This window comes from Anopheles maculipalpis, chromosome 3RL, assembly GCF_943734695.1.
Source record: "Anopheles maculipalpis chromosome 3RL, idAnoMacuDA_375_x, whole genome shotgun sequence".
Taxonomy (NCBI): domain Eukaryota; kingdom Metazoa; phylum Arthropoda; class Insecta; order Diptera; family Culicidae; genus Anopheles; species Anopheles maculipalpis.
The window spans coordinates 63,241,922-63,269,595 of record NC_064872.1 but is presented as its reverse complement, the minus strand read 5'-3'; the positions used below and the strand labels follow the sequence as shown (position 1 = coordinate 63,269,595).

Below are 27,674 nucleotides of genomic sequence, written 5' to 3'. Positions count from 1 at the left end.
CTATGACAGCGTGCAGAGAGCAGACACACGCAGAGTTCATTTTTAGTGGACTTCTTGGACAATCGGATCGACTCGCCGGCTCTATTCTCCGCGATCAACCTTTACGTCCCTGTTTATTTTATTTTTTTTCAATAGCATGTTCCGTGTGTCCATATACTCGTCCGTGTTAGTGTCCTTGTCTTCACCACCATTTTGTGTTCTAAATTAAAAGACCTTTAAAATGCTTTAGCAGGGCTTTGTGCTCTGTTGAATTTATAAATAAATTAACAAAATTAACTAACACCTATAGCCATCAGTTTTCAAGTTGCATGATATTATTTTGTTCTATACACACCTCAATATGTTGATGACAATTTCTCGTGAAGCGTTTGTTGATGAATATATTGCAAATATTGCTCAGGTATTTGAGATAGGTTAAATTAAGAGCGAGTGGCTTGATTGGAAGGATCTGATCATGCTCTGATGGGTTTAATATAAATCACTGTTAGTAGAGCGTACTTTGGTTACCTCCGAACACTTCATGCATATTTAAATGTTATTTTTTACTTATTTACTGCACATGTTTGTACATAAACTCTCTTTTCTCCATTTGTTTTGGAAAAAAAAATCATAGACATAGTACATTGTTTTGTCGGGTTGTGTATTTTTTTTTTTGTATTTATTTTATCAGTTCCAAAGTTTTGTAAGCTGTTTCGAAATTCATGTTTTTTTTTTTGTATTAGATTTATGTGCGATGCGACCCGTACCGTTTGTTGTTACAAAGTTTAGTAAACAACTACATTCTGTGTGTTACAGGCACAGGAAACAGTCTTCGGTACGAATAGCCGATAGCGGGAAGCACTCTTCGGGCAGACGGTCGGCTCCACACAATGTCCCTGGTACCGAACGAGTCCAGGACGGCATGCACAGGTTGGTTCCTCCACTAGCAGCAGCGGGCATTGCACGCCGGAGCAATCGTTGTCGCAGGTCGGCTCACAGCAGGGATGAGCGAAGACTAGCTGCTCACAGGGGGCACAGGTTGCTAGAGGAGAGACGGAAGAGACATGCAAAAAGGGTTAACAGAGATGGGTCAGTTTTACGCCTGTAATGGTCTCCTTACGTGCAGGTGTAGTTTCGCAGACGGGTTTGGCAGTAGTGGTCTCGCAGGGTGGGTGATAGACTGGTGCCGGATGATAGACGGGCTGGACACACTTGCAAGGATTTTGGCCACAACCGCACGATGGCTGTTCGTAGACGGGAGCACAGGCGGTCGTAGTTTCAACCGGCGCACAGGTCGTCTCACATGGGTAATGTACAGGAGCGGGATGGTACACAGGCTGAGCACACTGGCAAGGGTATTTACCACATCCGCACGATGGTTTTTCATAGACAGGTGGGGCACAGGTGGAAGGTGCATGGGTGGTCTCACACGGGTGATACTCAGGCGCCGGATGATAGACAGGTTGGTCACACTTGCAAGGATACTGTCCGCAGCCGCACGATGGTGGATGGTACACGGGAGCAGCAGTCGTTGGACATGGAGGTTCAGTTTCAGGAGCTGGGCAGCACGACTTTGGAACACACTGGCCATCCATACGTACGAAACCGGTCATACAAACACAGGTGGGCTGGTAGACGAGCAGCTGCTGGCACGTCGTATGCTCACAGTCACAATCGCACGTTGGCTCACAGCATGGTGGAGAAGCCACCAGAACCTCATTCGAAGGACAGTGATCTGTGGATGAGAGAGAGAGACAGAGCCCGCAGTGAGTTGGAAGTATCTCACCAGAAGAGGACCACTTTTTACTTACGCGAAGGGTAGGACACGGCGGCAGCGCTTCCTACTAGTGCCACAAGGGCCAAGCAAACAATTGCCACCTTCACCATTTCGAGTAGGAATAGTAGTTGTCTGGAACCAGATCGTATTACTTCCTCGGAGCCCTGTACTGTACCTGCTATTTCTAAGTGAACTGATACTAACTACCAGTGTACCGTAACCATTTATACTGCTCAGGCGGAAGATGGAAGGCCAGTTCTAAGCACTCGATAAGCAATGGCACCGAATGCCAGCACGATTCAAACCCTACTGCTGGAGGACAAAAACACGCGCGTTTTTTCTAACACAAAACCCCAATATCTCAGTCCGATGTTCGAGGTTCGATCGTGCGTGAGCGTGTCGCCACTAACGGATGATACCAACAGTGTTCCTGGCTGCAGCAATCGGTACCATTGCACATTCCAGCGTCAATTTTTTTGCCCGTGCTCGATCAGCTTTATCACTCACTGGCCACTACCTTCACTTCACTGTACAACACTTTTCCTGGATATGGGGCTGATAGTTCCCCCCCACATTCCACGCAAACGCAACACGAGGAAGTGATAAACGAAAGCAATGGTCAACAGCAGTTTTTCACGCTTCACACATAGGGACACAATCACAACAACCATGCGAAAGGCGCACAGTGCTCTCCTATACCCAACAGAAGGGACTTGCGGATCATTTCTCAATGAACGCCGGACCGTGCGGGATCCTTTGAAGGTTTTTGCTGCTCCGTTGGACAAGAGAACCCAGAAAGAACAACAGTTAGGGTAGGTTGTGGTGGAAGTGCCTGACATAGTAGTATGGTACGTGCCATCGTTGCAGAACTTGCTGGCGTTATGTCAACAAGTAAAAGGTTTCCAAAACAGACCAAAACTACTGTACCATCGTATGCTCGATAGTGTTGTTCTACCTAGGTTCTACTACGTGATGTACGATCGGAAGCACCAGAAGTAGAATTGTTATTAAATCATACATGCAATCTACTAAGAAGAGGTAAATATTGTTTCTCGGTAGATACAAAGAACTAATAAGTAATCGTTACAAAATGTAGTGTGTTCGTCAACTCTATCCCTGTAGCGAAGAATAAGGGTATCATCAAGCACATTTGTGTTTTGTATAAAGTCTCACAGACCTTTACTACCATCTCTCCAATTTAGATGGACATTTACAATTAGGAATGCCGTCTGACTGTGTTGCATCAATGCCTGTGGCGGGTTTGACAGTGTCACGAAACTCACAAGAAGCCTCCTCCCGCAAGTCCTAAGATTCAATGTGATAGGGGTCTCCTGCTTGCACTCTGCTTTGGGCGCCTCCGAGGTACTTTATCCGCCAATGGTCCGCACAATAAAGGACCACAGCAACTAAAATCATCTTCTATATTGACGATGAAACGTAAATCTGATGCTTTACATCATCTACTAAGAAGATCAACAGCAGAATAGTTCCCCGAAGAATACTCCTTCATTGATTGTGATCAAGGGGTACATATTGCGTCTAAAATGTCTGTTTGAAGTTGCCACCCTTGTCAGGGAGAATTACAAGAGCAAAATGATGATAAAACATTGCGATCAGAGAAGAGGCCTGAAGCAAATTTCTGGACTTTCCTCAAAAAAATAATAGAATCTCTTACATAAAGCTATAATCGAAAAGACCCACCATAGGTAAAGAGTAAGAATTTAATAGAGGCCACCTACGGCACGGCCACTAGCAAACGACATCATATAAATGTATAAAATCAGTCACACTATTTATTTCCATCAATAGATGTATAACATCCCATCCCTCGTAACAATATACCCTGGCAGCGAGTTGCTTATTTGCCACACTTGAGACATTGTGCAGCAACTGGAACGTATAACCGATAGCGGGACGCACTCTTTGGACAGGCGGACGGTTCTATGCAGTGTCCCTGATAGCGCACCAAACCCGGACGGCATGCACACGTCGGCTGTTCCACCAGCACCAGCGGACAGGCGCCACTGTTTGAACAGTCAAAGTCACACGTTGGTTCGCAGCAGGGTCGCACAAAGACTAGTTCCTCACAGGCCGCACACGGTTCTGTTGAGAGATGTAAGAAGTGTGGAATGATATAAAGAGGGCCGATAAAACAGATCGATAGAAATGAATATCTAATTACCTGGAGGTTTAGAACAGGGTGCAGTTGTTAGCGGCGGAGTTGTGGTCGGTGGTGGACAGGGTGTAGTCGTTGGAGCAGGTTTAGTAGGACAGGGAGCCTTTTTGGTTGTGCACGGTGGGGTGGTTGTGCAAGGCGGTTTCATGGTGGTTGCGCAGGGTTTGGGTCGAACGGTTGGTACCGTTTGATAATGAGTGACCATGGGTGTAACTCGTGAAGAAGAAACTGGAGAGTATCGATACGGGGACACTGTTTGGTATGAAGGTGGTTGTGGAGGAGGCACGTGCGTAACCGGAGAGTACTTCGAGCGGGCAGGTGGTGTGTAGCCATACGATCTAGGAGTTGTTAGGATGTATGGCAACTTGGAAGACGAGCATGGAGGCTTAGTAGTAGGACAGGGTGGCTTAGTAGTCGTACAGGGAGGTTTGGTCGTCGTACAGGGCGCAGGAGTAGTAGTAGTGCAGGGCGGTGGAGGAGTAGTTGTTTGACACGGTCGAACAGTAGTCGTTTCACAGGGTGATGGCGCCGCTGTCGTCTGGGCAGGACAATGCGATTTGGGAATACACTGTCCATTGTGTCTTACGTATCCTTCCAGACACACGCAGGTCGGTTCGTAGACGAGCATTTTCGGGCACACGACTCGACAACAATCATAATCACAGGTTGCCTCACAGCAAGGTGGTGTTGTATGCAGCACTTCATACTCCGAGCAGAAATCTGTTCCACAAGAAGAAAAAGCAAAATAAAATAATAATCCAGCTTTGCGGCGGGACGCTTTCGTGCCAGCAACCTACCGTGTGGAACTGTTTTCGTCTGACTTAGACCATTTACTAATGCGACAAGGAGCAGAACCGCTAAAGACAACATTCTTTCCATGATGAAAACACCTCCTTGGTCGTGTCGCTTACGCGTCCATGAAAATCCACCGCCGGTAATGAAGTGGCCTTGTATGAATAATTAGTTGCAAACTAAAAATGACACCCACTGCAATTAAGTCTGACAGTTTTATACCTTTTTTTGAGTTAGTGTACTCGCTTTCGCCATAGACTTGAGATTAGTGCAGACTATTTGCTATCTGCGTACTCTCCCCAATTAGCACGAAGTTTGGGATACAAAAAGTGGGGACAAGCATTCCTATCACCAAACACCTTCTTCTTGGTAGACCGACCGCATGCAATCTCCTTCAGCTGTGTACTTGGTTTGAGTTGTTTTGGTCAAGTATAGATACAGCATGTGCAACGACAACTTTAGTAGACAGTTTTTAAGGTCGCTTTCGCTGAAATAATTCAGAAGTGCGTAACATTAGCGACAAGCTTAGGTGTTGTGACCTGATGTGTGGCATGAATTGGAGTGGTTTTTGTGGTCACTTATGTTAGAGCTTTTACTTACTTCTCGGCTTACCAGCGGGTAGATCACCGCCATAGGCGCACGATATAGGGAGTGCAAAAGTCCTCGGGACGGGTGACGGACTCTCTTCTCTCTTTTTGGTTTAAAGACGCTGTTAGGTCACTCCGATTTACTAGACTTGCCAATACCACGTAGTTGGATAAGTCAGTCCTCACAACGGGGGAACGGTCCGGATAGCATTTGAACCCCGGTCCTATCATGTGAAAGCGCGCGCCGATGTTACAAGAAAATCGAACCTACGTTCCAATAAACTTGTTTTTTGCATCAAAACTTTCCGTCTATGAGAATATTAAAACCGGCAGCATCCAGAAATCCTCTAAATTGTCTGCCAGTTCATTATCCCGTCCTTTCTGGTGGAGCCAATTTAGGTCTACCACGCCTCCTTTTTCTACGTGGACGACCTAAAAAGACTTCACCAGCTGGGTCATCCGGTGTCATTCTAATGACATGACCAGCCCACCGTAGGCTGGCGCTCTAATGTGTAAATCTAATGCGCTAAAATATAGTGAGTTTATGGTACAACTCGTCGGGCTCGTCATTGTACCGGCGTCTCCATTGGTATGTGATAAATTGTTTTTGTGGGACTTGGGGCTTTTTTTTCTAAGGAACGAAGGTCCTTGATCCACGATATTGTCGGATCAACAAGAAGGCTAGACTGACAACTCTTGCATGGACAGGCACAGTGACCGTTCCCATCACTACATTTAATTTTGTTTAGCAGGATGCAATTTTCACATCAAAATTCTTTCTTCACAATAGTACTACAAAATCATGTGTGTCATCAACTAGTCAATAAGATATCGTCTTGCTTTATTCATGCTTTATCTACCATTTTCCTACAGTGGCAATGATTTCAATTTCTCGTTATGTTGCTCCATTCTGTAATAATGCTGGTCCAAGTACACTTTTACATTAACATTACCAAGAAAAAAAAAACACAATCTCCCGTAACGTGTACAACCGCACGTTTTTCGCACCTTTTTTTGCTGTTCCTGTTACTAACACTGTATAACATTTTCTTAACATTTATTTTCTTTTTTTTTTGTTAACAAATAGTGTACAATATAGCTGGAAGAAGATGAATGTTTGAAACAGATTCATTCTTTCCAGTACACAAAAACACTCACATTCCTCTTACACCCAAAAAGAGGCTTGTGACTGTATGATGAATTTTTATATATGTAGAAAATGGGGTTTTCCTTTTTCTTACTAGCTCATTTAGGTTAGTAAAGTGTACGTGTGTGTACACGATTTCTACTGTGGTTTTATTAGTACCAACATGCAAAATGTAGAGAAAAAACAAACAGGTAAAGCACGTAATGGTTTAGGGCGGTTTGTGTGAGGCTTTCTTCTACTAAGAGACTAAGGCGCATTTGTTTATAATGGATTGGTGATAATTTCTTAACATCTTTACTACTTATCTTCTCGTATCCAAAATCAAATTCAAACAGAACAAAAACACATTGGAAGCTCTTTCGTTCTACAATCGGTTAGAAGTTCTGTAGAAGACACTCGGTTTCATGGATGTAGGCGCTCTGTAAATGGTAATATAATGGGGCTTTTTTTATTCTTCTTCGAGTATAAGTTGATTATTTGTTACTTGTATACATCTGCATTTAGGCTATCCATCCATTTTACCTATCCAGGGTTTCTCTTGAGGTTTGAGGCTATACATGACCAAAACGTAAGGAATAAACGATTTTTAACGCTTACACACGCACACTATCTATTAGGCACGAATCGTATCAAATGTTTAGGAGCAAACTACTCTACCACTGACACTCCAAGAAGAGCTGCCAGATCTTGCTTCCTTCCCTAACTCCATTGCTCCTCTTGAGACTTCACATGCTACGTTGGTTCGAGGGATGTTGAGTTTAAAAAAATGTATTTTAAATACAAAAATATTACAGTACTCCATCGCATACTATCGAATGTTTGTTAAACATTCTACAAACGCATATGTGTTGCATCAAAATCGATTGGCTAGTGGTACACACACGGTGTTCGACACACTATCTAACCATGTTAATCTGTTCACTCACTAATAGTAGCACATTGTATTTGTATGCTTTTTCGGTGACGATCGCCACCGACAAAACAGAGCACCCTACAGTAGGTAGTGTTGTTCTATGCTTCTTCCTGTTACATTTCATCTCAACTAAAAAAAAAAACGTATGAAAACATAATCCATTGTCGCTATCTTTACACTTTCCGCACCTCGCAACAAAATAATACACTAAATGATGTATTCAAAAAAGGTTCCTAATTCTCCTTTGTTCTTGCATTTTCATACTTTCGCTACAAACCCGTGCTTACATGTATCCGAAACGGGATAGCGGAGTAAAAGATGTGTAGCAGAACGGAGCGCATTTATAGCAATTTAAAATAATAATTATTACAATAAGATTAATAATAATGATAACTAAAAAAAGATAACAAAAAAGAAATTAAATTAAAAATCAACGCTACCGGGCGCTTTCCCTATGACGGGGATGTGGGACACAACATCGGAGTGTAAGGTAGTGATTGCGCAGCCACCGTCCAATAAATTCAAAATCCTTTTTTTGTGTTGTTATTTGGCCGCTTAACAAACATACTTCGCCCATGCCTGCTCCCCACTACATAGTAATTGCATTTCATAAGGCCAAAAGGGTGATACGGGAGGCACCTCTTCACTACGCCAAGTATGGGGACTCCCGGTTTTGTGAGGATTATGGTTTAAATTTATATTTTCATCAGCTCAACATAGTTTGCCGGCAGCATGCCGGTTAGTCCGGTGCGCTCCACGCGTCCCGTCATCCAGCCAGCATCGATCGAGTTGACTTCGATGATCAGATCGCCCTCGCTGAAACCGACCTCATCACTATCCTGCGCCTCGTAATCGTATAGGGCTCGGTAGACGCGCTAAAATTGGAAAAGAAGAAACAACAGAATGCAATTAGTATTTTATTCGCTGATTTCTAAGAATTTACTCTCTTTAGAAATGCACAACTGTGGAGCTAAATACGACTAAACTCCGCCAGCAATAGAAGCTTTTGCGGACGAAAGCCAGTTTCCCATGCATCGTTTTAGCCATCCCCTCTTTCGACGTGACTATTCTGCCAAACTTGTACTCCATCCATATCAAGCGCAGTGATAAACATTGGATAGTTCGCCGGCACACTCTACTTTCGGTTGCACCAACTTTGAGCTCAAACTAAACTCACCAGGCAGTGGTGCAGTGCAGTGAGAGATCGCCTTTCACCCTCCTAAACCGAAAAAGAGCACGCACAACGCCTCAACTCACAATAGGCAGATAAGCCACGCATGTGTTGTGTCATGGAAGATTATCCACACACATCTGGTTTCCAAAAAACTGCACCAAACGGGTACCGGGGGGTGAGCTACGTGCCGATTCTTGCGCATGCATTAAAAGCTCCAAATCCGTTGCGTTGCGCAAAAATAAAGTTCTGACCAGTTCTATATGGCTGCGCGAAATCGTTAAAAAGAACGCTACCTGGTGGATGGATTCTTAGAAAGTGCACACTTTTTGGCGGGCGGAGTTTTGACATTGTTTTCGATAGACTTATCTGCAGTACGAATTTACCCTCAATGAAGGGGGTCTCATTCTCTCGAAACGTGACACTTGCTGACATATATAACGTAACGTGCGCGGTAATTCGCTGATCATAGTGTAGTAAAGCTTTGACTTGGTCACTTCGTGGAGGGATGAAGTTTGCAACAGTTTCCTGCTATGGCAGGAGTAATACCTGGTCACTCTGCATCGGTGCTGTGTTTCTATTGTTACAGCTGTCGGTTTCGAGCGCCAATCACTACTATGAAGTAATGGGAGAACCATCTGTAACGTACGGTATGTAAAATCACTTCAAATTTTAAATATCCTTGCAATATCTTTAAGGACATCATTAACATCTGCTCCATTTCCAACAGAACTTTTGTGCCCTGACAACGAGGAACTTCACGAGATGATGCCTTGCTGTGAACCGACCTGTGACAACGATTGCACCACCGCAAAGTGCTCGAAATCGTACGTCCGGCAGCCGACATGTGTCTGCAAACAGGGATACGTACGGTATAAGAACAGGTGTATCCTTCCGTGCCAGTGTCCACCAAAACCACCAGCGCCTGGTGAGTAGTAAAGCAGCGTATAAAAGCATTGTTCTTGCAACTAACAAAGACAACAACTCTCTTATACTTTAGTAACTTGTGGCGAAAACGAAGAGCTACTACCATCTCCTCCAAGCTGCGAACCAACCTGCATCGAAGATTGCACTGGACGTCCCGTTCATTCGCGCTACGTCGATCAACCGACGTGCGTTTGCAAGAAAGGTTACAGACGCCACAAAGGCAAGTGTATCCGGGTTGATCAGTGTCCTTCGTGTGGTCCTTATGCAACGCTAAAAGCGAACGCACCATGTTGTGAACCGACATGCGACAACGATTGTAGTAACGCTCTGTGCATCGACGGTTACCAAAGCGAGGAACCAGTTTGCGTTTGTCAGGAGGGATACGTAAAGCACAACAGTACCTGTATCAAACGAGAACTGTGTCCTCAGACCATGTATCCTGTCCCTATGCAGTATTGTCGCTGTGGTGTCAAGCGGAAACCAAAGGGTCGTGTTCCGGTACCGGTAAAGGTCGTTGAGGTTAATACGCCCGCTCCATGCACTTGCTACAAGCAGCAAGTGAATGATGGACGTCCGGGAGACCATTACCCACAGGCTGCTTATGCACCCATAATGAATTATGTCTCACCGAGCTATGGTCCTACTACGACTGCTCCACCAGTGCCGCCACCACCTCCACCTCCATACCAACAACCTTCAACATACCCGCCGCTGGGTTATGGTCCGCCGGTGACCTATTCTCCTCTGTCCTACGCCCCAGGTCCTTACGTACCTCCACCAACCTACGCACCACCACCTCCATGTGTATACACACAGCCACCGACAACTTGTGCTCCTCCAACTGTACCACCGAAACAGTATTACCAGCAACCGCCGGTCTATGAAGTTTCCGGAAAGTTGGTTCCTCCTCCACCACCTCCTCCTCCGTACGCCTACACCCCACCACCACCTCCATGCGTCTATACTCCACCACCAGTGGTTGAATCTTCCACCTGTGCAAGTGTCACCGTTCAACCACCTTACGCGTACCCTCCTCCACCGGCGACCTTGAAACCCTACTACCAGCAACAACCGTCATCCTATCAAGATCAACCTTACTACGCTATACCCGCACTAAAGCAATGCTCCTGCAATATCAACGCCGGCCAAGTCACATCCAGTCCATCGTGCGGTTGCGGTAACAACAAATACCCACCCCGCACACAAACGTACAACAGGCCACCGATTTCGTATAACGTAGCCACACCTTCCACTACTACTGCAGCGCCAACGACCACCGTCTGTCCACCGGTCGCATGCAATCAATGCAACAACCAGCAATACATTGCTCCTGGATCGTACCAACAGGATCAGCCGTATATGCAGCAACAATCGACAACCTCCGAACCACTGCCGGTGGACGTGTCGTTCATTCCGTTACCCGGCTCAAACTGTCTTAACACAGGCACTGCTGCATCCGGCACTGGCACTAGTGGTACCGCGCCTATGCTAGCTGTCGGTGGCGGTGGTCCCCTAACGATACTAAGCGTCGGAAAGAGATGATGAGCAACGGCGTGACAAAACCTTATCTTTAATTAGTAACTTATTTATCGTTTAATCGCTCCTAATGGTTTCAGAAGCATCTTCAGTTTTTGCATAATAAAACTGTAAAACTTTATCAAAATTATATTTTCTATTTTTGTTGAGGATAATCTCAGTTGATTCCCAGTACGCAAGCACTGACTATTCTAAAATCGCTTGTAAACGATAGCAGGTGTCACTCATTTGAAGCTTTAATTTCAGTGGACTGCAGTGTGTTTCTGATCCCGTGGTTTTCGTACACGGCATGCAAAAAATTCAAATGGTTATTTGTAGACGCTAATATAAAAAAGCGACAAAAATTCAAATAAATCCATCAACTGACGACCAAATCGACAGCAAAATTTTGAACGTAGTCAACACGAAAAGCATCTCTGATTTTGCGACAAATGCCTTGAGTTTTGTACGGAAATGTGTCAAAAATCGAGTGATATATCACGTAGTTGTAAAAGTCAGTCCCCACTACGGGGGAATGGTCCCCGGATGGGACTTGAACACCGATCCCGTCCGGTGTATGGGTAAGAACAAAAAGCCTTCCAGAGGTTGTGGATCGAACATGGTTCATTCTAAACTTACCACTTTGCTCATCGATTTGCCCGATGCGTTTGAAGCAGGTGCAGCGTACTGCTGGGGCGGTTGAATGTATTGCGGTTGCTGTTGCTGGGATTGCCGGTGTTGTTGCTGTTGTTGATACAGTTGCTGCTGCTGCTGCTGTTGTTGCTGATATAGAGCTGCCTGCGAGTTGTCCGCTACCGAGCCATAGTAACCGTTCACCGGATCAATATCGTTAACCGAACCGATTCGTCGATTGTTGTTCGATGACACTAAAATGAGACGCAACAGGGTAAGCAAAGGAACACTAGTTAGTCGAATGTGCAGCCAACTAATTGACACACTGAAGGCAAGGTTAAGCAGCCCACAACAGTTTACTTATCGCTTCACTTAACTCTGCTTAACCGATAAGCGCTTGATCGATGTTCGCTTGCTCTGTAACGTAATCGATCGTTTAACAAAATAAATTTAATGCCATTTGCTCGACTCATAACACAACATTTTATGGCGATTAGGTTGTGCTTTTTGTCACATTTTACACATTGCATCGCTTTTCGTAGGCAAAAAGGTACATATGACCGTCATAATCACTGCCATCCATCATGCTGGATGAGAGTGTAGCGCTAAGAAAACATGCTGCAATTCCACACCAATGTGTGTCTCGCAACGTCGCATTTATTTACCCACATTCCATGGACCAATTCGTGCCGTTACAGGTCACATAAGCGAACTGAGTTCATCTTACAAAAAACTGCATATGAATATTGCACACGTTTACGAAATCGGTCCACAGAAAAAGGGGGTGCCATCCATCAAACCGCAAGTAAACTCTCTCGGGGGTTCCAAAAAACGGATGTCTGATTATTTCTCACGGCACAACAGCAACACGCTTCGGGATCTTACAATGATGATCGCGCGACCAAACACACACACACAACTGGCCGACCGAAACGATAAGATAAGATCACCGTTTTTCTCTCCCCATTTCCACACGGAAAGCAAATGGTCGGTTCGCCATAAATTTCAAGATCACACAGCGACGATATTGCAAAACAAATACAAATTACAAATAAAGAGAAGAAAAACATCTTCCGTTCGCGTGTATATTTTGCAAGGGGGACAAAATTGAAAAAAATAAAACAACTCCAAGTTATGTAGCAGCAAAAAGAAGTAAACCTGAAGGGTGCCGGCTGTGTATCTTCTAAGAGAAAGATAAAAACTACTTTAAAAAGTGCAGAATAACACAAAAGACACATAAAGACAAAAAAAATTTGGGGAGAGTTCACGGGAACAAATACACACATTCCTTGCAAACCGTGCAGTGCATAATTAAAGTGATGGGGGACAAAAAAAAATTGGCGAGTAACACTCTGGGCGATTGGTTCGAGCGATAGAAAATTGAATTCAGTACCATGCACAACAAGACTGGGAAGCTAAGGCTTTGTTCCGTGCGGTGTGTTCCCCTGCTACTCTGCTAGTACTCCCATCAGATCGCGTGCATGCGTGAGATGAATTTTTGCACCACAAATTTTATATTTTAATGCCCGTTCTTCACTTTTAGTTTCTTGTTCGATAAGGTACCGATTTCGTGTTCTTCTTTGCCTAACAGCTGCTGCATCCATAGATCAAAAACGTTTATAAAGCGAACATAGTAATAACCTTCTACCACAAGCGACACTAGTGTTTGAACATCTCACCAGGACACGCACACACACACACACACACATCAAAACAAGCTGAGCTAGCAATATGTGCAACACTTATACTAGTTGTAGTATGTATGACGCTGACTCTATACTTACTATTGCCGGAGCTGTAGATCAGCGTTGCGCTCTGACGGTTCGGTTGCGGCACATTTCGTGGACCGTCCGTGAGTGGATCGTAGTCAGCAATTTTGCCAATACTACCGGCACCGGCAGTTGCTGCTGCTACTGATGCTGCACCATTGTTCATGTTACCGTTGTTGTATTGATACATATGCTGTTGTTGTTGCTGCTGCTGTGCGTGCATTGCACCACCGTACTGACTGTTACTGTTGGCACTGTAGCGTTGTTGCTGTTGTTGCTGCTGAGCATACGGATCAACCATTCCTGCCGACTGCTGATGGTGATGCTGGTGGTTGTTAGCCTGACCATGGTGCATATGTTGCTGCTGCTGCTGCTGCTGATGATATGCCGCAGCTGCTGAACCGTTTGCACGCTGCTGATCCATCATACCACCACCTCCGTGGTGTTGCTGATGATGGTGCAAGTGCTGCTGCTGGTGCTGCTGCTGCTGACTGTGATGATAGTGATGATTGTTGTTGCCCATATGTGCACCAGTAGTACCATTGTTGTTCACCTGATTGGCAGCAGGATTCGGGCGGGCATAGTTATCGTACGGATCGTAGTACTTCTGCGTTGCAGCACCGCCACCACCTCCACCGGACGGTGTGGCCGAGTTTTGGAGCACCGAATGACGCACATGCTCAGCATTACCGATCGAACCTCCGGCACCATTAGCATTGGTGGCATGCTGATGGTATGCCGTCGTACCACCGGCAGCATATCCTCCCTGCTGCTGAGCGTGTGGATAGCCACCGCCGGATTTGTTGTTATTGTTCATCTGCTGATACTGCTGTTGCTGCTGCTGCTGCTGCTGAAGCGATGCTTGGTAGCTGTTCGCCTGGTTGTGTTTGGTAATGTTGGCGGTGGAGATAATCTGTGCCTGCTGGGTAGCGGTGTTGGTCGGTCCTACCGCCATACCACCATTGTTGTTGACCTGCTGCGATGATGCGGCCGGTGCCACGACCGGTGGTGGTGGCGGCGGCTGATAATGGGGGAGCGATTCCGCTGCAAGTTGCTCCGAAAAGTACTCCGATTCTAGATCGTTATTGTCTGCATAGTCCGTGGCGCATGGACATGGTTGTGTGTGATGGGTGCGCAGGCATTAAGCGATCGTTTTGCGGTGCAATAGAAGTGTGCAGAAAGAATTTCCCAACATTTCCCAGGATCAAGTGTTGGGGTGTTTAAGCCGGTCGGAGTGTTTTGCGTGGTGAAACCATTTACATGATTTTATGTGACACACACACACACATATACAGAAGGGGGAAAAAACATTGAAACACGATACACAGTTGAGCGATAAGAGGCGTTGGTAGACAGCAATCACAACACACAAGCACAATTATTAGATGATTTTATAGCAGCAATGATGAAGAGAAGGAGCAGTTGGTGGTGATGTGTGACAGCAGGTGATGAAAGTAAAAGCAAAAAAAAACACAATAAGTAAACGGAAAAATGTAACAAATGTGATTAGGTTCTAGTGTAGAGATTGAATGTCATAGGTCTTAGCTTAAACATTTAAAATGAACAACTCTCCCAATATTTCCCCAAAACATATAGCAACACACAATAGACAATTACAATTATTTTTACAAAGGTGGACATTTCTATTCTAGCAGTAATAACAAAATACACAACCACACAAGTATCCTAAGCCCTGATGGGTAATTGCGTTATTCCTCACGTAGTATTCTTAATTAACGAAAAAACGGTACCGAAGAGCGATCTTCCTTAGTTTCAAGATTTCGAAACATTGCCAAGGTCTGAAGCGAATAAGAGAGTTAGCACAAGTGACGGAAAACCTCACAGGAAGGGTCACATTCTTTATAGCATGCGCATGAAAGCCCATCTTCCGCTGTTGTACTTCCAAATTTACAACGCCAGAAATGCTTCTCCTGACCCAGGCCCAACCAACTTTGGTGTGAAAATGTGACCTTATAGCCGGGGTTCGGTAGTGCCGTGGGAAATTCGCTTCTACATGAAAGCGCACAAGGTTCCCGGGACTCTTGGATGGCAGGTGGGCCTTTGTTTTCTCACCACCACCCACACCCATCAATAATTTATGGAATACATTAAAAACAATTACCAAAACTGTCAGTCGCACACGTACGTTGCCGAGATGGGTATTTTCCCAAAAAACGATAACCAAGAGTGACTTAAGTTTGAGAGCACGCCTTCTTGAAGGATCGGAACGCTGGATGAGCCAAAGTAAACACTAGAACACCAACTAGGGGGCCAACAATTATCATCGAACAGCACAACCACGTACATTTTACAGCTCGATCAGTTTCTAATGACACGTTCCGTTTGCTTCTTCCTCCAGCGGGAAGTCTTCTTCAATGAAACGCACCTACTATTCTGCGGCACCAGAAACTGTGGATGGGTTCCCTCACCTGAAACGCACAACCTTGAGAAGGAAAACAATCGCCACTAACAAACTCCCGCATGGTTGTATTGGGGAGGGTATAATAAGTTTGTCTAAAGGCCGTAGACGAGGACACGAGGACGAGGCAAAAGTTGCAATTTCAAGAGCCAAAATTTATGGTAGCTCATAAAAATGCGTTTACTGGTTTTTCCCTATCGTCGCCGTCCCCACGGTACACCGGGGTTAGTTTGCGGACGCGATCGTTACAGGTAACGACACTAACGAACGAAACATACCGTGAGCACCGATGATGGTCATGGTAAAAATTCGCAAAGAACTTAACCAACCACTTAAACTCGGAACGGCAAGAATGGGGAAGCTCTGTTGTTAGTGCTTGGTGGTCTAATCGAAATTCCACACTCACCAAGCTAAGCTGTTTGCTAATTTCAAACCAATGCACATAATTTTAGGTTCATTTGATTTTCTGCCTTGTTTGTTTTCGGTACAGTCGTCCCCTTAGTCGTCCCAGCACTACGGGAGTCACTTGTCGGATTAGGGTTTTGTGGGTTTAAGGCAGGATTTTATTGCCAACAGGCAGAGCAAGGGTAATGCAAACTTTGCAGTGGTCATAAAGCACCCATAAAACAGTATGCATCTTCCCACACACACACACACACACCCAGACATCAGACAACGTGGGCAAACATAGGTTTTAAAGCGTTCGGTTCGTTCAATCCAGTTTTTCGAGCCTGACAATGCTTTTATGCAGTGACGTTGCGCAGCTACAGAGGAACAAACTACAGGATTTCCGTGCTCAAAAAGCAACCAGAACCTCAGTACTTCAACTTTGGAATGTTTTCCCTTTTGGAAATTGCTCAAGTTCGCTCTCTTTCTCTGTCTCGCACTTTTATTCTAAAATTCAACCTATTTAACGTGACGACATTTGCCATTGTGTGTTTTACGCTACAATGCCCTACGTTAGCATCGGGGAAGTCAAACCGCCTTCCCAGCAAAAGTGCCAACCATTTCCGGCCCGAATCAAGATCGGCGCTTGTTCCTGTTGTAGCTCCGTTCGCACCCGTTCTTTTGAACGCAGAATTTCCCTTAGAGTCTCTCTTAGACACCCTTCTCTCGTTCATTTTCAAATTCGACAATTGCACACTTGACACGCGGAAAAGTGCTCGTGTTGCTGAAATATGCAGCCAGCAAACGGAGAAGGAAAAGGAAGACGCATGAAGATATGATAAACTGGCTTGCGTCCCTCTTCCGGGCGGAGGTCTCTCCGAGTTCAAGGAAACGGAAACGCAAAGAAGCGTAAAGCAATCAGAGGGTAGGCAGCGAAGGTTTCCCTTTTTCTATTCTGTGTGTGTATGTGTGTGTTCTGGTGTCATAATGAGCAGTGCTATTGCTGTTCCCCGGTTTGGGGTTTAAAAAAATATCTCCCGGGACAAATAGGGGGTAAGCGACTTTTGCAGTGTTCCGTCCCATTCCATGGGAATTATGAAAAGAAACAACCGTTAGCCGATTGTTGTTCGTCCATTTGGTCGGTTTTAGGGTTTTTGTTGGTTAATAATTAACTCCTCTTGTGATAAACTACCATCACATTCCTATAAATCGTCAAAACCCATAACAAGTTTTTAACAAGCTTTAAAGTAGCTTGTAATTGTTTTGATAATTTATCTGATTCACAAGGAAAGAAGAAGCTTCTATGGCACTATAACCACGAGAGGTTTAGGCTTGCCATTTTTGCGTTGAATGATTTAGTTTTTCCTGCAGCTGGAGTATCCAACTCCACAAGTCTACAAGGAGCTTGCACCAACTCCAATATTTCGCCATTGTAAACCCTCAATTGAAAGAAATCTCAATTCGAAAATCTTAAATATGTTATCCGCTACTCAAGTTAAAGTCTCAAAAAAAAGGACATGAATCTCAAAGTCATAGCGAGATTATGGTACAACCTTTTACAACCAGGCCTTATGGCCCTTAAGTTCAGTTGCTATCCAAAGTTACTATCCACAAGTTTCCTCACATCGCTTTCGCGTAGAAAGAAATGTTTGAAAATAGATCCACAATCGAACCGTTTCGGAATACTCGGATACAACAAAATATCAATCAGTTTAGGCATGTTTGCATCACTTCCGCATTCCGTGTGTTTACATTGCACAAACAACGTTTGTTTGTTTGTGTTTCCGTTTTGGCGCCGCCGAAGAAGAAACCAACAAACAGAATTGCGCCACCAAAACCTAGCCGTGGTCAGTGTGGGAAGATTTCCGGGAGATATTAATAGTCGAAACATCGAATCCAAGAGTTTGCGCTCCTAACGTGACGATGATGTCTTTTCTATCGGAAATCATGCATCTGATCTAAGGTTCCTACATTTTACATTGTACCGAAAAAAATGGTTAGATTTGGAACAATCAAACAATTGTTGACCGACGATTTTTTGCTGCCTCTTCCATTTTGTACTCACAGTCAGTCTTCTTCATATAGCGCTCACAACAAAAACCTTGTTAGGAGTAAAATTTTGATCATTTTGAAGTAGTTTCCCTTAGACAAACATACACCATCTTCCCTCAGAGCTTGGACTCAGCTGTTGCACCACAAGCGACACATTTTCCCCTGGCAAAAGGAAGCACAAAACGAAAGTTTCCCGTCCCGTCTTCGCTTTCTTTTATCGCCGCAAAGCAACCGGGAGCAGCCCAGCAAAAGTAAACTAAACGTAAAATTCACCACAAACCCCCCACCCGGGGCGGGACGATGACAACAATCCAACCGAAGAAACTGCACCACCAAACTTCTAACGTGTCCCGGTCACATCCGGTGGTGATGATGATGATGATGATGATGTTCGGGAGGTCACATTACGTTTACTCACCTTTACTGTCAATGATTTCCGTGCACTCTCGCTGTCGCTCCATCGCTGCCTTCTTCTGCAGATCGCCATGGTATGCGACGTTGGAGATGTTTTTCGTGTTTTGCTTGATTCGTAGCGTTTCCGGATCGTCGGCAACCTAGTTTTTTTTTTTTTGGCACGAGAAGGGCACGTGAATTTCAATTTCCGGTGGCCGTTGTGTTGGTTCATTAGTCGCCAAAAATTCGCGAATATGCAAAAAGAAAGAAAAAATATAAATTAGTGACAAATCAAATAAATCGCTCTAGTTTGGAGATAGGTATGGATGAAATAAATCTATTCGGAAAGGAAATATCAAAACTAGCAAAAGAAGCATAAGACCACAGAAATACATCGCATTTAAGGTACATCATTCGCGTATAAACTTTGCTTCCCCTTCAAAAGAAACCACAGCACAAGAGACCCAAAAAATATTGTATGTGAAAGAAATAAAAAGGTGATCATAACACAGCACACCACCATGAACGTGAGATCAAACCAGTAGTACACTGGCCGTGAGTGTGCTCTGCATCGGATTAATTGAAGTAAGAAATCCGGTAAGCAATACAATCGTGTGTCCTACATTCCGTCCAACAGTGTGCTAGGCCTGGCCTGAAGGGGTTTTTTGTTGCTGATGAGAAGGATTTCTTTTTTTTTCTTTCTCTCGTCTCAACCCAGTTCCTCCCTACGGCAACCCACTCAACCACCTCTGAGACTGCAGACGGAACGACATCGAAAGTTTTCGATCCAAGTCCAAGATTCGTGTTGCCGGTGTGCGCGAAACCGAGAGTGTGCGAGAGGCTTCGCCAAAAGTAATGGTTGCAATTAAGGTGAAAAAAAAACACCCTTCTCGCTGCTGATCACTTCCCTAGTAAACTTGACCAGCGGGATGCGGATGCGTTCTTCAGCAGCATGTGTGAACGAATACGCACGAGAAAGCAAAAGTTCCACACGGCTCGATGATCTGAATCTGAACAGTGAAAGGTAATTATTACTACAATTAGTACTAATGTTCTGTTTGATACCTTTTTGTTGATGATTGCATTTGTCTTAATCATGCAGCACATGTATGAGTCTGGCTACAAATGATTGATTCCTTTCCACGAAATAAAGCTAAGCAACACAAAACAAACGACTACGCGCCACAAGCGACGAACCCGACAAATCGCCTAAAATTGCCTCCAACGTCCTAGACAATGTCTTACCTGCGTTACTTTCCCTTTCAGCTTCTCGAAGTCGGCGTGATATTTGACGTTCGATTGGATTTTGGTATTTTCCGCGATACGCTTGAACTCTGGTGTCTCTGCGATCGTCGTAGCTTTGGCTTTAGGAATATGTCTGCATAGGGGGAGAAAAAAAAATGATAAGAAAACCATACATTAGTTTGAATTGAACAGTTCCATTGGACGGCGAACATTTCCCAGCAGTGTTGTTACTAATTAAGACATCAAATTAAATGAGCCGTCAAATAGACGATTCTAATAGGAACAGGACACGCTTTAAAGCATTTCGCTTTCGGCTCGTACTAAAGTGAACGTTTGTTTCTCTATCGATCAGCGTTCATTTTTTTTTACTGTACAATACATTTCAAAGCTCGTCTCTAACGTGACCCGGTAGTGTTGTTAAGTTAACAAACGATAATGCCGCCTGTCCACTAAACCATTACACACAGCATAATGTGTCCACTATTATGGCGAATGGAATGAATCGTGGAATGTGCTTCATCAGCCACATCACCGGGCTGGCATATATGGCGTTAAAATGTGCTGTGCGGTTCCTTAAAAGTGTTGGTAGAATCTTTCTTGCACACATTTTGCACTGCTCACCGGCAGAATACAATCACCGGGACACGCAAACACACCGTCAACCATGATCATCAGGGTGTGATCGTTTTTTTGTTCTGCTCTTTAGAAGATTGGACGGTCAAGAATGGTTGGATCTGGTACAGCAAACTGTGTTATTAAATGCATCATGTGCACTTGATTAAATTACAATTATAAAACAATCACACACCCCAAGTTCCCCTTCTCTTTAATTAGCTTCGCTGCATTCTCTTGCATAATGCGCGTCTCGAGAGTTTGTTTGATGTCTGTTTTGTGAAGCAGTTTCGGCGTCACTCATCAACTTTGAACCATTTTAGCTGCTTCATCATCATCATCATCAACAACAAAATCATAACGCTCAGTCCAGTGGAGGATCCTCGGAGATTAAATAATAGATTTTAATCTCGCTAGCTTTTTGTCAAACACCACGCTAACGAACTAAGTGTATTAATGCAACACAAAATATAAATTAAATTATGACTCGATTTCTTCCAATCGTTTTTTTTTTTTACGAGAAGGACAGACTGGTGATATTGCTATTTCCATCTTGTATTAGTGATGGGTTAATCCTCATTTTTTCCGAAGTCGGATTAACTCCGGAGTCATTTGTTATTTTATGTGTTGAATTCAAAGGACCATATGTGGACCTTTGAAGGGTCTTTTTTTACGTTTTACATTTACAGTTAACATTTATATTTTTATATTCAACAAGTAATTGGCCGCACTGTGCGTATACAATTAAGGAACGCAGAGCGCGACAGGTCCGGTTCAAAACGATCACACATGGCGTTGAATTCGCGGCACATGATGAGGAACGGATCAGAGGTGCCAAAACGAGTACGACGTTCCCCTACTACAAGAAGTGATCTAGCACGAAGCGATCTAGCCGGGGCGTAAATGTTGATTGCGGAGAGCAGTGCCGGTGAGTCGATGCGATTGTCAAGTAGACCTGCGACAAAAAGTCTCTGCGCGTTACAATTCCACTGTTTCAGGCCAAGTAAACCGCAACGGACAATGTAGTCCACCTAGACACTCCAACCACGCAGGCGGAGTAATAACTTTGGATTAATCTGCAATAACTCCGGAGGAATCGCTCAACCGAAGTCAAGTGCTGATTTTTTATTTACTTGAGTATGACAGCTCTCCTTCGTATTGTCATACTGCTGATTTAATTTCGGATTCAAATCCGAAATCGAAACCGCTGTCCATTCCGGAGTAATTCCGCATTTTCCCGGGCAAAAAAACAGTACTGCTTCGGTAGCAAAAATTTGTTTATTTCTTGGTAATAAACCCGTTTCGTCTGTTTCAGAACACCCTTTCGCATAAGATCAACAGTCCAACTGTTGGGTTCATTTCTGGTCTACTTTTCCACCATACATCAATGGGCCTTCTTCTGGTCACCAGAAGACGCTATGTTAAACCAGAAGTAGACTCATACAATACAGCAAAAAGTGCAGCAATATCCGGAGTTAATATCGGAGTCACCCGGAGTCCACTCCGGTTTTTATACTCCGGAGTCGGAGTGGATTGATTAATCCACTCCGGAGTTCCCACCACTATCGTGGATATGTGTAGCCTCAGGGCTGGCTAGAAACCAAAGAATTAATTCCATCTTTATGAGCATGTGTCCATATTTAGTCTTGAATTTCGACCTTACAGCAACCACACCAACTATGGAGAAGAAAACGGGCCGGTGCATGGTTGCCGCCTTAATCAAAGGCGCGTGCGTCTTTTCGACCGTAAACGATCGTTGGTTGGCGTTGGTTATTTTTGTTTTTTATGGTGGTTAAAGTATCTCGCAAAGAAACATGAAGAACTTGTACGCATAAACGCCATATGCTACAGATACAACCGCAAGAATATGATTATTTTTGTCACATATCCAAACACACACTTCGCTAGTATAGACACAGCTGCACAGATAAGCAGCTGATCGCAGCTGATCGACTATATGGCTAAAAAATTGTTGCCTTTAAGCACACAAAAGTTAACTTTTTTTAAACGTGACACATTTATCATACTTACACCTATTGCATTAGCAAAATTCGTATTCGTACAAAACGCGAGCTCCCTTACAAGCGTTAATGCAGTTAATAAATTTACATTTCTACACACAGACACACACACACACGCCCATCACGTAAATGGAAAAGAAGGTTTTTGCATAAATAATATATTCTCATCTAAATAATTTTTTTTTTGTTCAGTCTTAGTTGTATGCTTTCATGCTAAAAAATGCATATTTAAACGGCCTCCTTAAAACGCCAACGCCCAACATTTCAGCGATGTAAACTATCCCGGTTCGGAGACAGGCACACACTCACTGTTGCACTATACAGACGAACCCATTCATTGCCCACATACAAACACACACGCACATGTGTGCACCTCAGGCAATGGGGAGCATAAATTGGAGAATGGTTGATTGTTCATCTACCCTTAGTGAATGAAGCTTCATTCATCAAGGCTTCACTCATCGGTAGATTCACGGGAAAGGGACACACACACACACAGCCGTCATATTTCATTTCCGGTGAAATATTTTCAGCCAATTTTCATCACTTTTCGTTTTGCATCATCTTTTGCGAACAAAGTTGCAACCACGGGAAGTCAATTGCGAGTGAAGGCGCAAAGCAGTGCCCTTCGCTCATCACGTCCGTGCGACGATCCGTAACAATTAAGATAGGAGGGATTTGCTCTCTATTCGAACTGAAACATGCATAAATAGCGTATGGATGTGTATGACAACTTGAAAAGTTCTGTTTAAAGGGCTTTAAAGCACTTTACACCATGAGAAGACGAATGGATATCGTTCTCACCAAAAGTTTAATGGAAAATTTCCTTCTAAGGCGTATTAGTGTATCTTTATCTTCGCATAAGATAAGGCAACACTTTGATCACAAAATTGGACTGAAAAACAAACGTAACATAACTTGCATAAAACAACATAAACGTAGCATTTATGAGACGAACCCTCAAAGCAACGCACAAAACGTTTGCATTCTGTTGCTATCATCCGTGTGTTTTGTAGTGTGTTGTAGTTGTTTTTCTCTCCTTTAAAAAAGCATAATAGATCATCCCTTGCGTCTGTCTGTCTTGGGGAGGGATGATTCCTTTCCTGCAACCTTATAGACCTATTTGCAACAAGCGCTTTGCTTAACGCTTTGCATTGATCCGTACTCTCCCTAATTGTTGGTCTAAAGAGTTGCCCATGGCTTCATTCATTCCGAGCTACACGCACAAGCAAAAAGCCTCGCGCCTAACTGCCTCCGTCCTGGGCTGCTAGTTCAACGATTTACTGATGCATGCAGATGCATCCCAACGCCCATTGAGAGAATTCCAGACATCCAGACAGACAGACGACGGCGACGAAGACCACGGAATGATGACGGCCAGAAAAGCCAGACAGAGAAAATAAGGTCTAAGGAAAATGCCAAGAATGTGATAAAAAGAAGCACACACACACACACGCAGAAGCGTGAAAAGAACCAGCACACACCAAAAACAACACACAAGAAAAAGTGAAAAGAACCTAAAGTGTATCAACTGGAGGTTCAAACAAACTGCAAACACTGAAGAGACAGGCCGCCACAAGGCGGAGGCGCAGCGCTATATGGGCAGTTTCTACGTTTTTTTTTGTTTCAAACGAGAATTGAAATAAATTGAATAATGATGCGCAGAGTGGGTTTTCCATGTGGCGTACGCCGGCAAACCCTCTAACAAAACGGAACGGAGAGAACACATATTTAGAACGATTCCGGAGCGTTTAAAACTAAGTAACGAAATGATAGCACAGACTGCTGTGAGGAAGGAAAGCCGCCGCCCCAACCATCACAAGCCGGCTGTTCCGAAAAGTGCAATGTGGGCGGTTGAGTGGTTACCAGAAGCACCACACACATATGCCATTGGCTTGTGCGTTTGTGTGCAGCAGCAAGTGGCATGTAATAAATAATAAATAAAAGGAATCAGTGGTGAAACGGGTGGTGAGCGGTTCGCCACTGCGAGCGGGTGGAAATATAAACGGATGAACCCATTTCAACGCCCCCCGCACACACACACACACACACACACACACACACACACACACACACACACACACACACACACACACACACACACACACACACACACTGACCGGCGCAGTATTTAGCACAAATCAATTTTACGATTCCAACCCCGGAACGCATCATCGCGCCACTCGCTGTCCATTGCAACATGCAACGTGAACTTCCACGGTATAACATGGCTGTTTACGGAGATTCGTATGAATATTGGGTTGAATTTTATGCTCGATTTGATGTATTACTTTCTTTCAACATATATACAGAGAGAGAAAATCACGATAGGCAAATGAAGTATTATAAGGAATTAATGTTAATAAATTAATTTATCCCAAATAATCTTCAGGAAAATGAAATTATTTACTCCATTTCGGTAGAAACAGTTTCCCATTCGCTAAACATAGGATTAACTTTTTATCAATTTTCCCTGAGCAAAACTTTCCATCCCAAGAGCTTTCTCCAAAACTCCCGGCGGATAGGTTGAACACGGGAAGCCACTACTAAACGACGACCGACTAATCTATTATTGCCTTCCAAAACAATTAGCATGCAACACGGGCAAGCTTCCACGGGTGACCTAGGTACTGCAGCATGCATGTGAAACTATTCCGTTTCGCACACGAGACAAACGACACACGTCGAACGCGAAAAAATGGGCGAATAGTGGCAGAAAAAATGCTCACCGAAGGGATAGTAATGGGGGGTGTTTTTTTTACTGTCAATAGAAAGGGATAAGGAAGGCAATAGAATGGATAGCAAAAGCTACGAAAAGCATCAGAAAGCAGGTTGAATGAGTGCACATCTACAAAACTGCATTAACGCAGCATGCCCTACTGGACGGACGGAAACATCAGAGAAGAAAATGCTGATCAATCATTTCATGAATGTCCCAGTGGAAAAAAAACGATGGTGATTAATAATCGAAGCGTTAGAACCATACTAAAAAAAACGAAAGCATAATATTGGCTCGCTAGAGACACACGGTAATGAAGAATCGATAGACATGTGCTCACGGCTTGAAGAAAACAGTCAGCACGTTCTCGTATGGGTTATATTTGCGGCAAGTGTGACCCGCCGATGACGATCGATAACGTGAGAGTTACACGACCATATAAGTGCATTACTTTGCAACATGGACGCTCCACCCCACCTTCTGTAGGGCTTTTTTTTTTCAAAATCTTACATTTATCATACCTCCAAAGACTAGGAAGAGGATAGAGGTGGAGCGTGTAGAAAGTGTGTCAGCTAGACAACAAACCTAAACCCTTACACGCTGACCAAAAGCGTTTTTTCCTCCCCGATTTCTGTTTTTCCCTTACACTCTTAACCCTGTGTTGCGGTTCGGATGCCTCGCCCTCCCTATTTGCTCCCGCAGTTTTGAGATACCAGGGAGACCCGGCAACGTAACAGCACCGCCGTCATCTAGCCAGCTGTTGACCATTTTTGGGCAAAGTTGCTGAACACCACCGCGTACACGCTTGTTGGTGGTGATTTAATGCGCGTGATTCCTATCGATTAGAATCGTGCGAGTAGCAAATCATTTGTCACCCTTGCTTGCTGCTCGTGGGTAACCGATTGGGCAATTTGTAGCAAATTAATCTTGACATTAGGGAACGTGCACTATTGAGATTTGAGGCGACAAGTCAGTATAATGTGTCACTAACAACAATACAGTATTTTTAAGCACTTATTCTTATTGGCTTAACAACTTCTAAGGTCATGCAGGCCATCGAAAATATTTTTTTAGACTGCCGATACCACGTAGTTGGTTAGTCAGTCCTCGCTACGGGGGGACGGTCCGGATGGGATTTGAACCCCGGTCCTGCCGTTTGAAGACCGGCGCCGCTGTCACCTACACCACCGGGCCGCCCCATTTTCAAGCACAGAACCAGAATAAAGATCGTTACATACAGCTAACCTCATTCTGGAAGTAACGCAAAATGCTCTGAGAGGCTGCACCACATTTGCTGTCTAAAGGCGACGTCCTACATTTTGCTGTCTAAAGGCGACGTTTTGAAGACGGAAGAGGAAATTCACTTTACTTGCTTTACCCGTGTGTTTGTGATAAGTCCGGAATGACCAGACACGAGGCGTTGGGAATCCCAACCCGGAAGCTTATGATGACAGCAAGCAATCGGCGAGAAGTACCTTCGGCTTTACGTAGAATCTATGTAGGTCTCGTAATATTTATTACAATGCTTTTAAATTCAATTTCTTCGGTGCATTGCTAGTTCTGGTGAGGCGTTCCCACTCAATCGGTACTCGCAACATCTCTTAAAATCTTTAGCTTGGATTTAAATACAAGCACAGTAATTTGTAGTGAGTAATTAAAATTCTTACCAGTACAACACACATCTCCACACCGTACTGAGAAGTTCCCGTAAGGCGCTAAATGCGTAACCCGTTAAATCGACCAAACCACACGTTTGCGGCATGCGGATACGGGTATACGGACGAAGTTTCAATCGAAACGCCATCTTGGAATGTGTACAAATTCCCAATCTGGACGGTGGAAGTGGATGTTTCGATTTGCTTCCCTTTTTTTTTACATTCTTGACCGAAACCCCGCTCTCCACATTGCTGCCGGAAAGTAATGTGCGCCAACGTGTGTGTTTAGACAGACGCACACCGAAAACAAAATAACCGAAACAATTCTCATCTTCACTGCTATGGGGCTGATGATGAGCATGGAACGATCGTAGGACCCCATCGAATACCGCTGGCTAAGGGTTCACCTTATGGCTGCCCATCGGTCCCCGTTGTTTCGCGATCGGTTAAGTGATCAACAAGCTAAACCTTTTTATAGCGCCCTGGGATCAGCTCCTATTTTTATCCCTATCGTCCCACACCATATTTGTTGGAAAGTTTAGTTTTCCACCTACCTAGAAAATCCTCAACCAAGTGGCATTTTCATTCCGAATCGTGCGTGGTTAATTGTGTTTCGCTCGCAGGCGAACAAGACACTCCAACGCTCGTTTATGGCGTTGTTTATGCCCCCAACACGCTGCTGCCGGGAACAAAAACTGTACATCCTCCAACGCTGAGTGCAGCAACAAAACAAATTGGGTGTGTATATACGGTATGTGCTGCTAAACCGAACAACTAGCGTGTAT

At 44.3% G+C, this 27,674-nt stretch overlaps 3 protein-coding genes across 4 annotated transcripts in view; all 3 read right to left on the bottom strand.

Annotated features, from left to right (window-relative positions):
- Positions 1-764: 764 nt before the first annotated feature.
- On the bottom strand, positions 765-1,866 carry LOC126562674 (keratin-associated protein 9-1-like). The gene is made up of 3 exons (XM_050219237.1): positions 1,791-1,866; positions 1,100-1,714; positions 765-1,021 (listed from the first exon to the last, which is right to left on the bottom strand). Exons 1-3 carry the CDS (start codon positions 1,864-1,866, stop codon positions 765-767), a joined length of 948 nt encoding a protein of 315 aa, XP_050075194.1.
- Positions 1,867-3,614: 1,748 nt separating this feature from the next.
- On the bottom strand, positions 3,615-4,979 carry LOC126560878 (uncharacterized). Its single transcript, XM_050216827.1, has 4 exons — positions 4,967-4,979; positions 4,730-4,879; positions 3,939-4,652; positions 3,615-3,859 (listed from the first exon to the last, which is right to left on the bottom strand). Exons 1-4 carry the CDS (start codon positions 4,977-4,979, stop codon positions 3,615-3,617), a joined length of 1,122 nt encoding a protein of 373 aa, XP_050072784.1.
- Positions 4,980-8,056: 3,077 nt separating this feature from the next.
- The window catches only part of LOC126561832 (LIM and SH3 domain protein Lasp), a 47,367-nt gene continuing 27,749 nt past the window's right edge, over positions 8,057-27,674 (bottom strand). Inside the window, exons 3-7 of one of the 2 annotated variants that reach the window (XM_050218163.1) lie at positions 19,883-20,015; positions 18,663-18,798; positions 13,402-14,475; positions 11,624-11,871; positions 8,057-8,246 (exon numbers count right to left, since the gene is read on the bottom strand). In XM_050218163.1, the coding sequence (XP_050074120.1) occupies positions 8,067-8,246; positions 11,624-11,871; positions 13,402-14,475; positions 18,663-18,798; positions 19,883-20,015 (1,771 nt within the window). In that variant the 3' untranslated portion in view covers positions 8,057-8,066. The remainder of the gene's footprint in view (positions 8,247-11,623; positions 11,872-13,401; positions 14,476-18,662; positions 18,799-19,882; positions 20,016-27,674) is intronic. The other variant, XM_050218165.1, reaches the window with a different exon arrangement.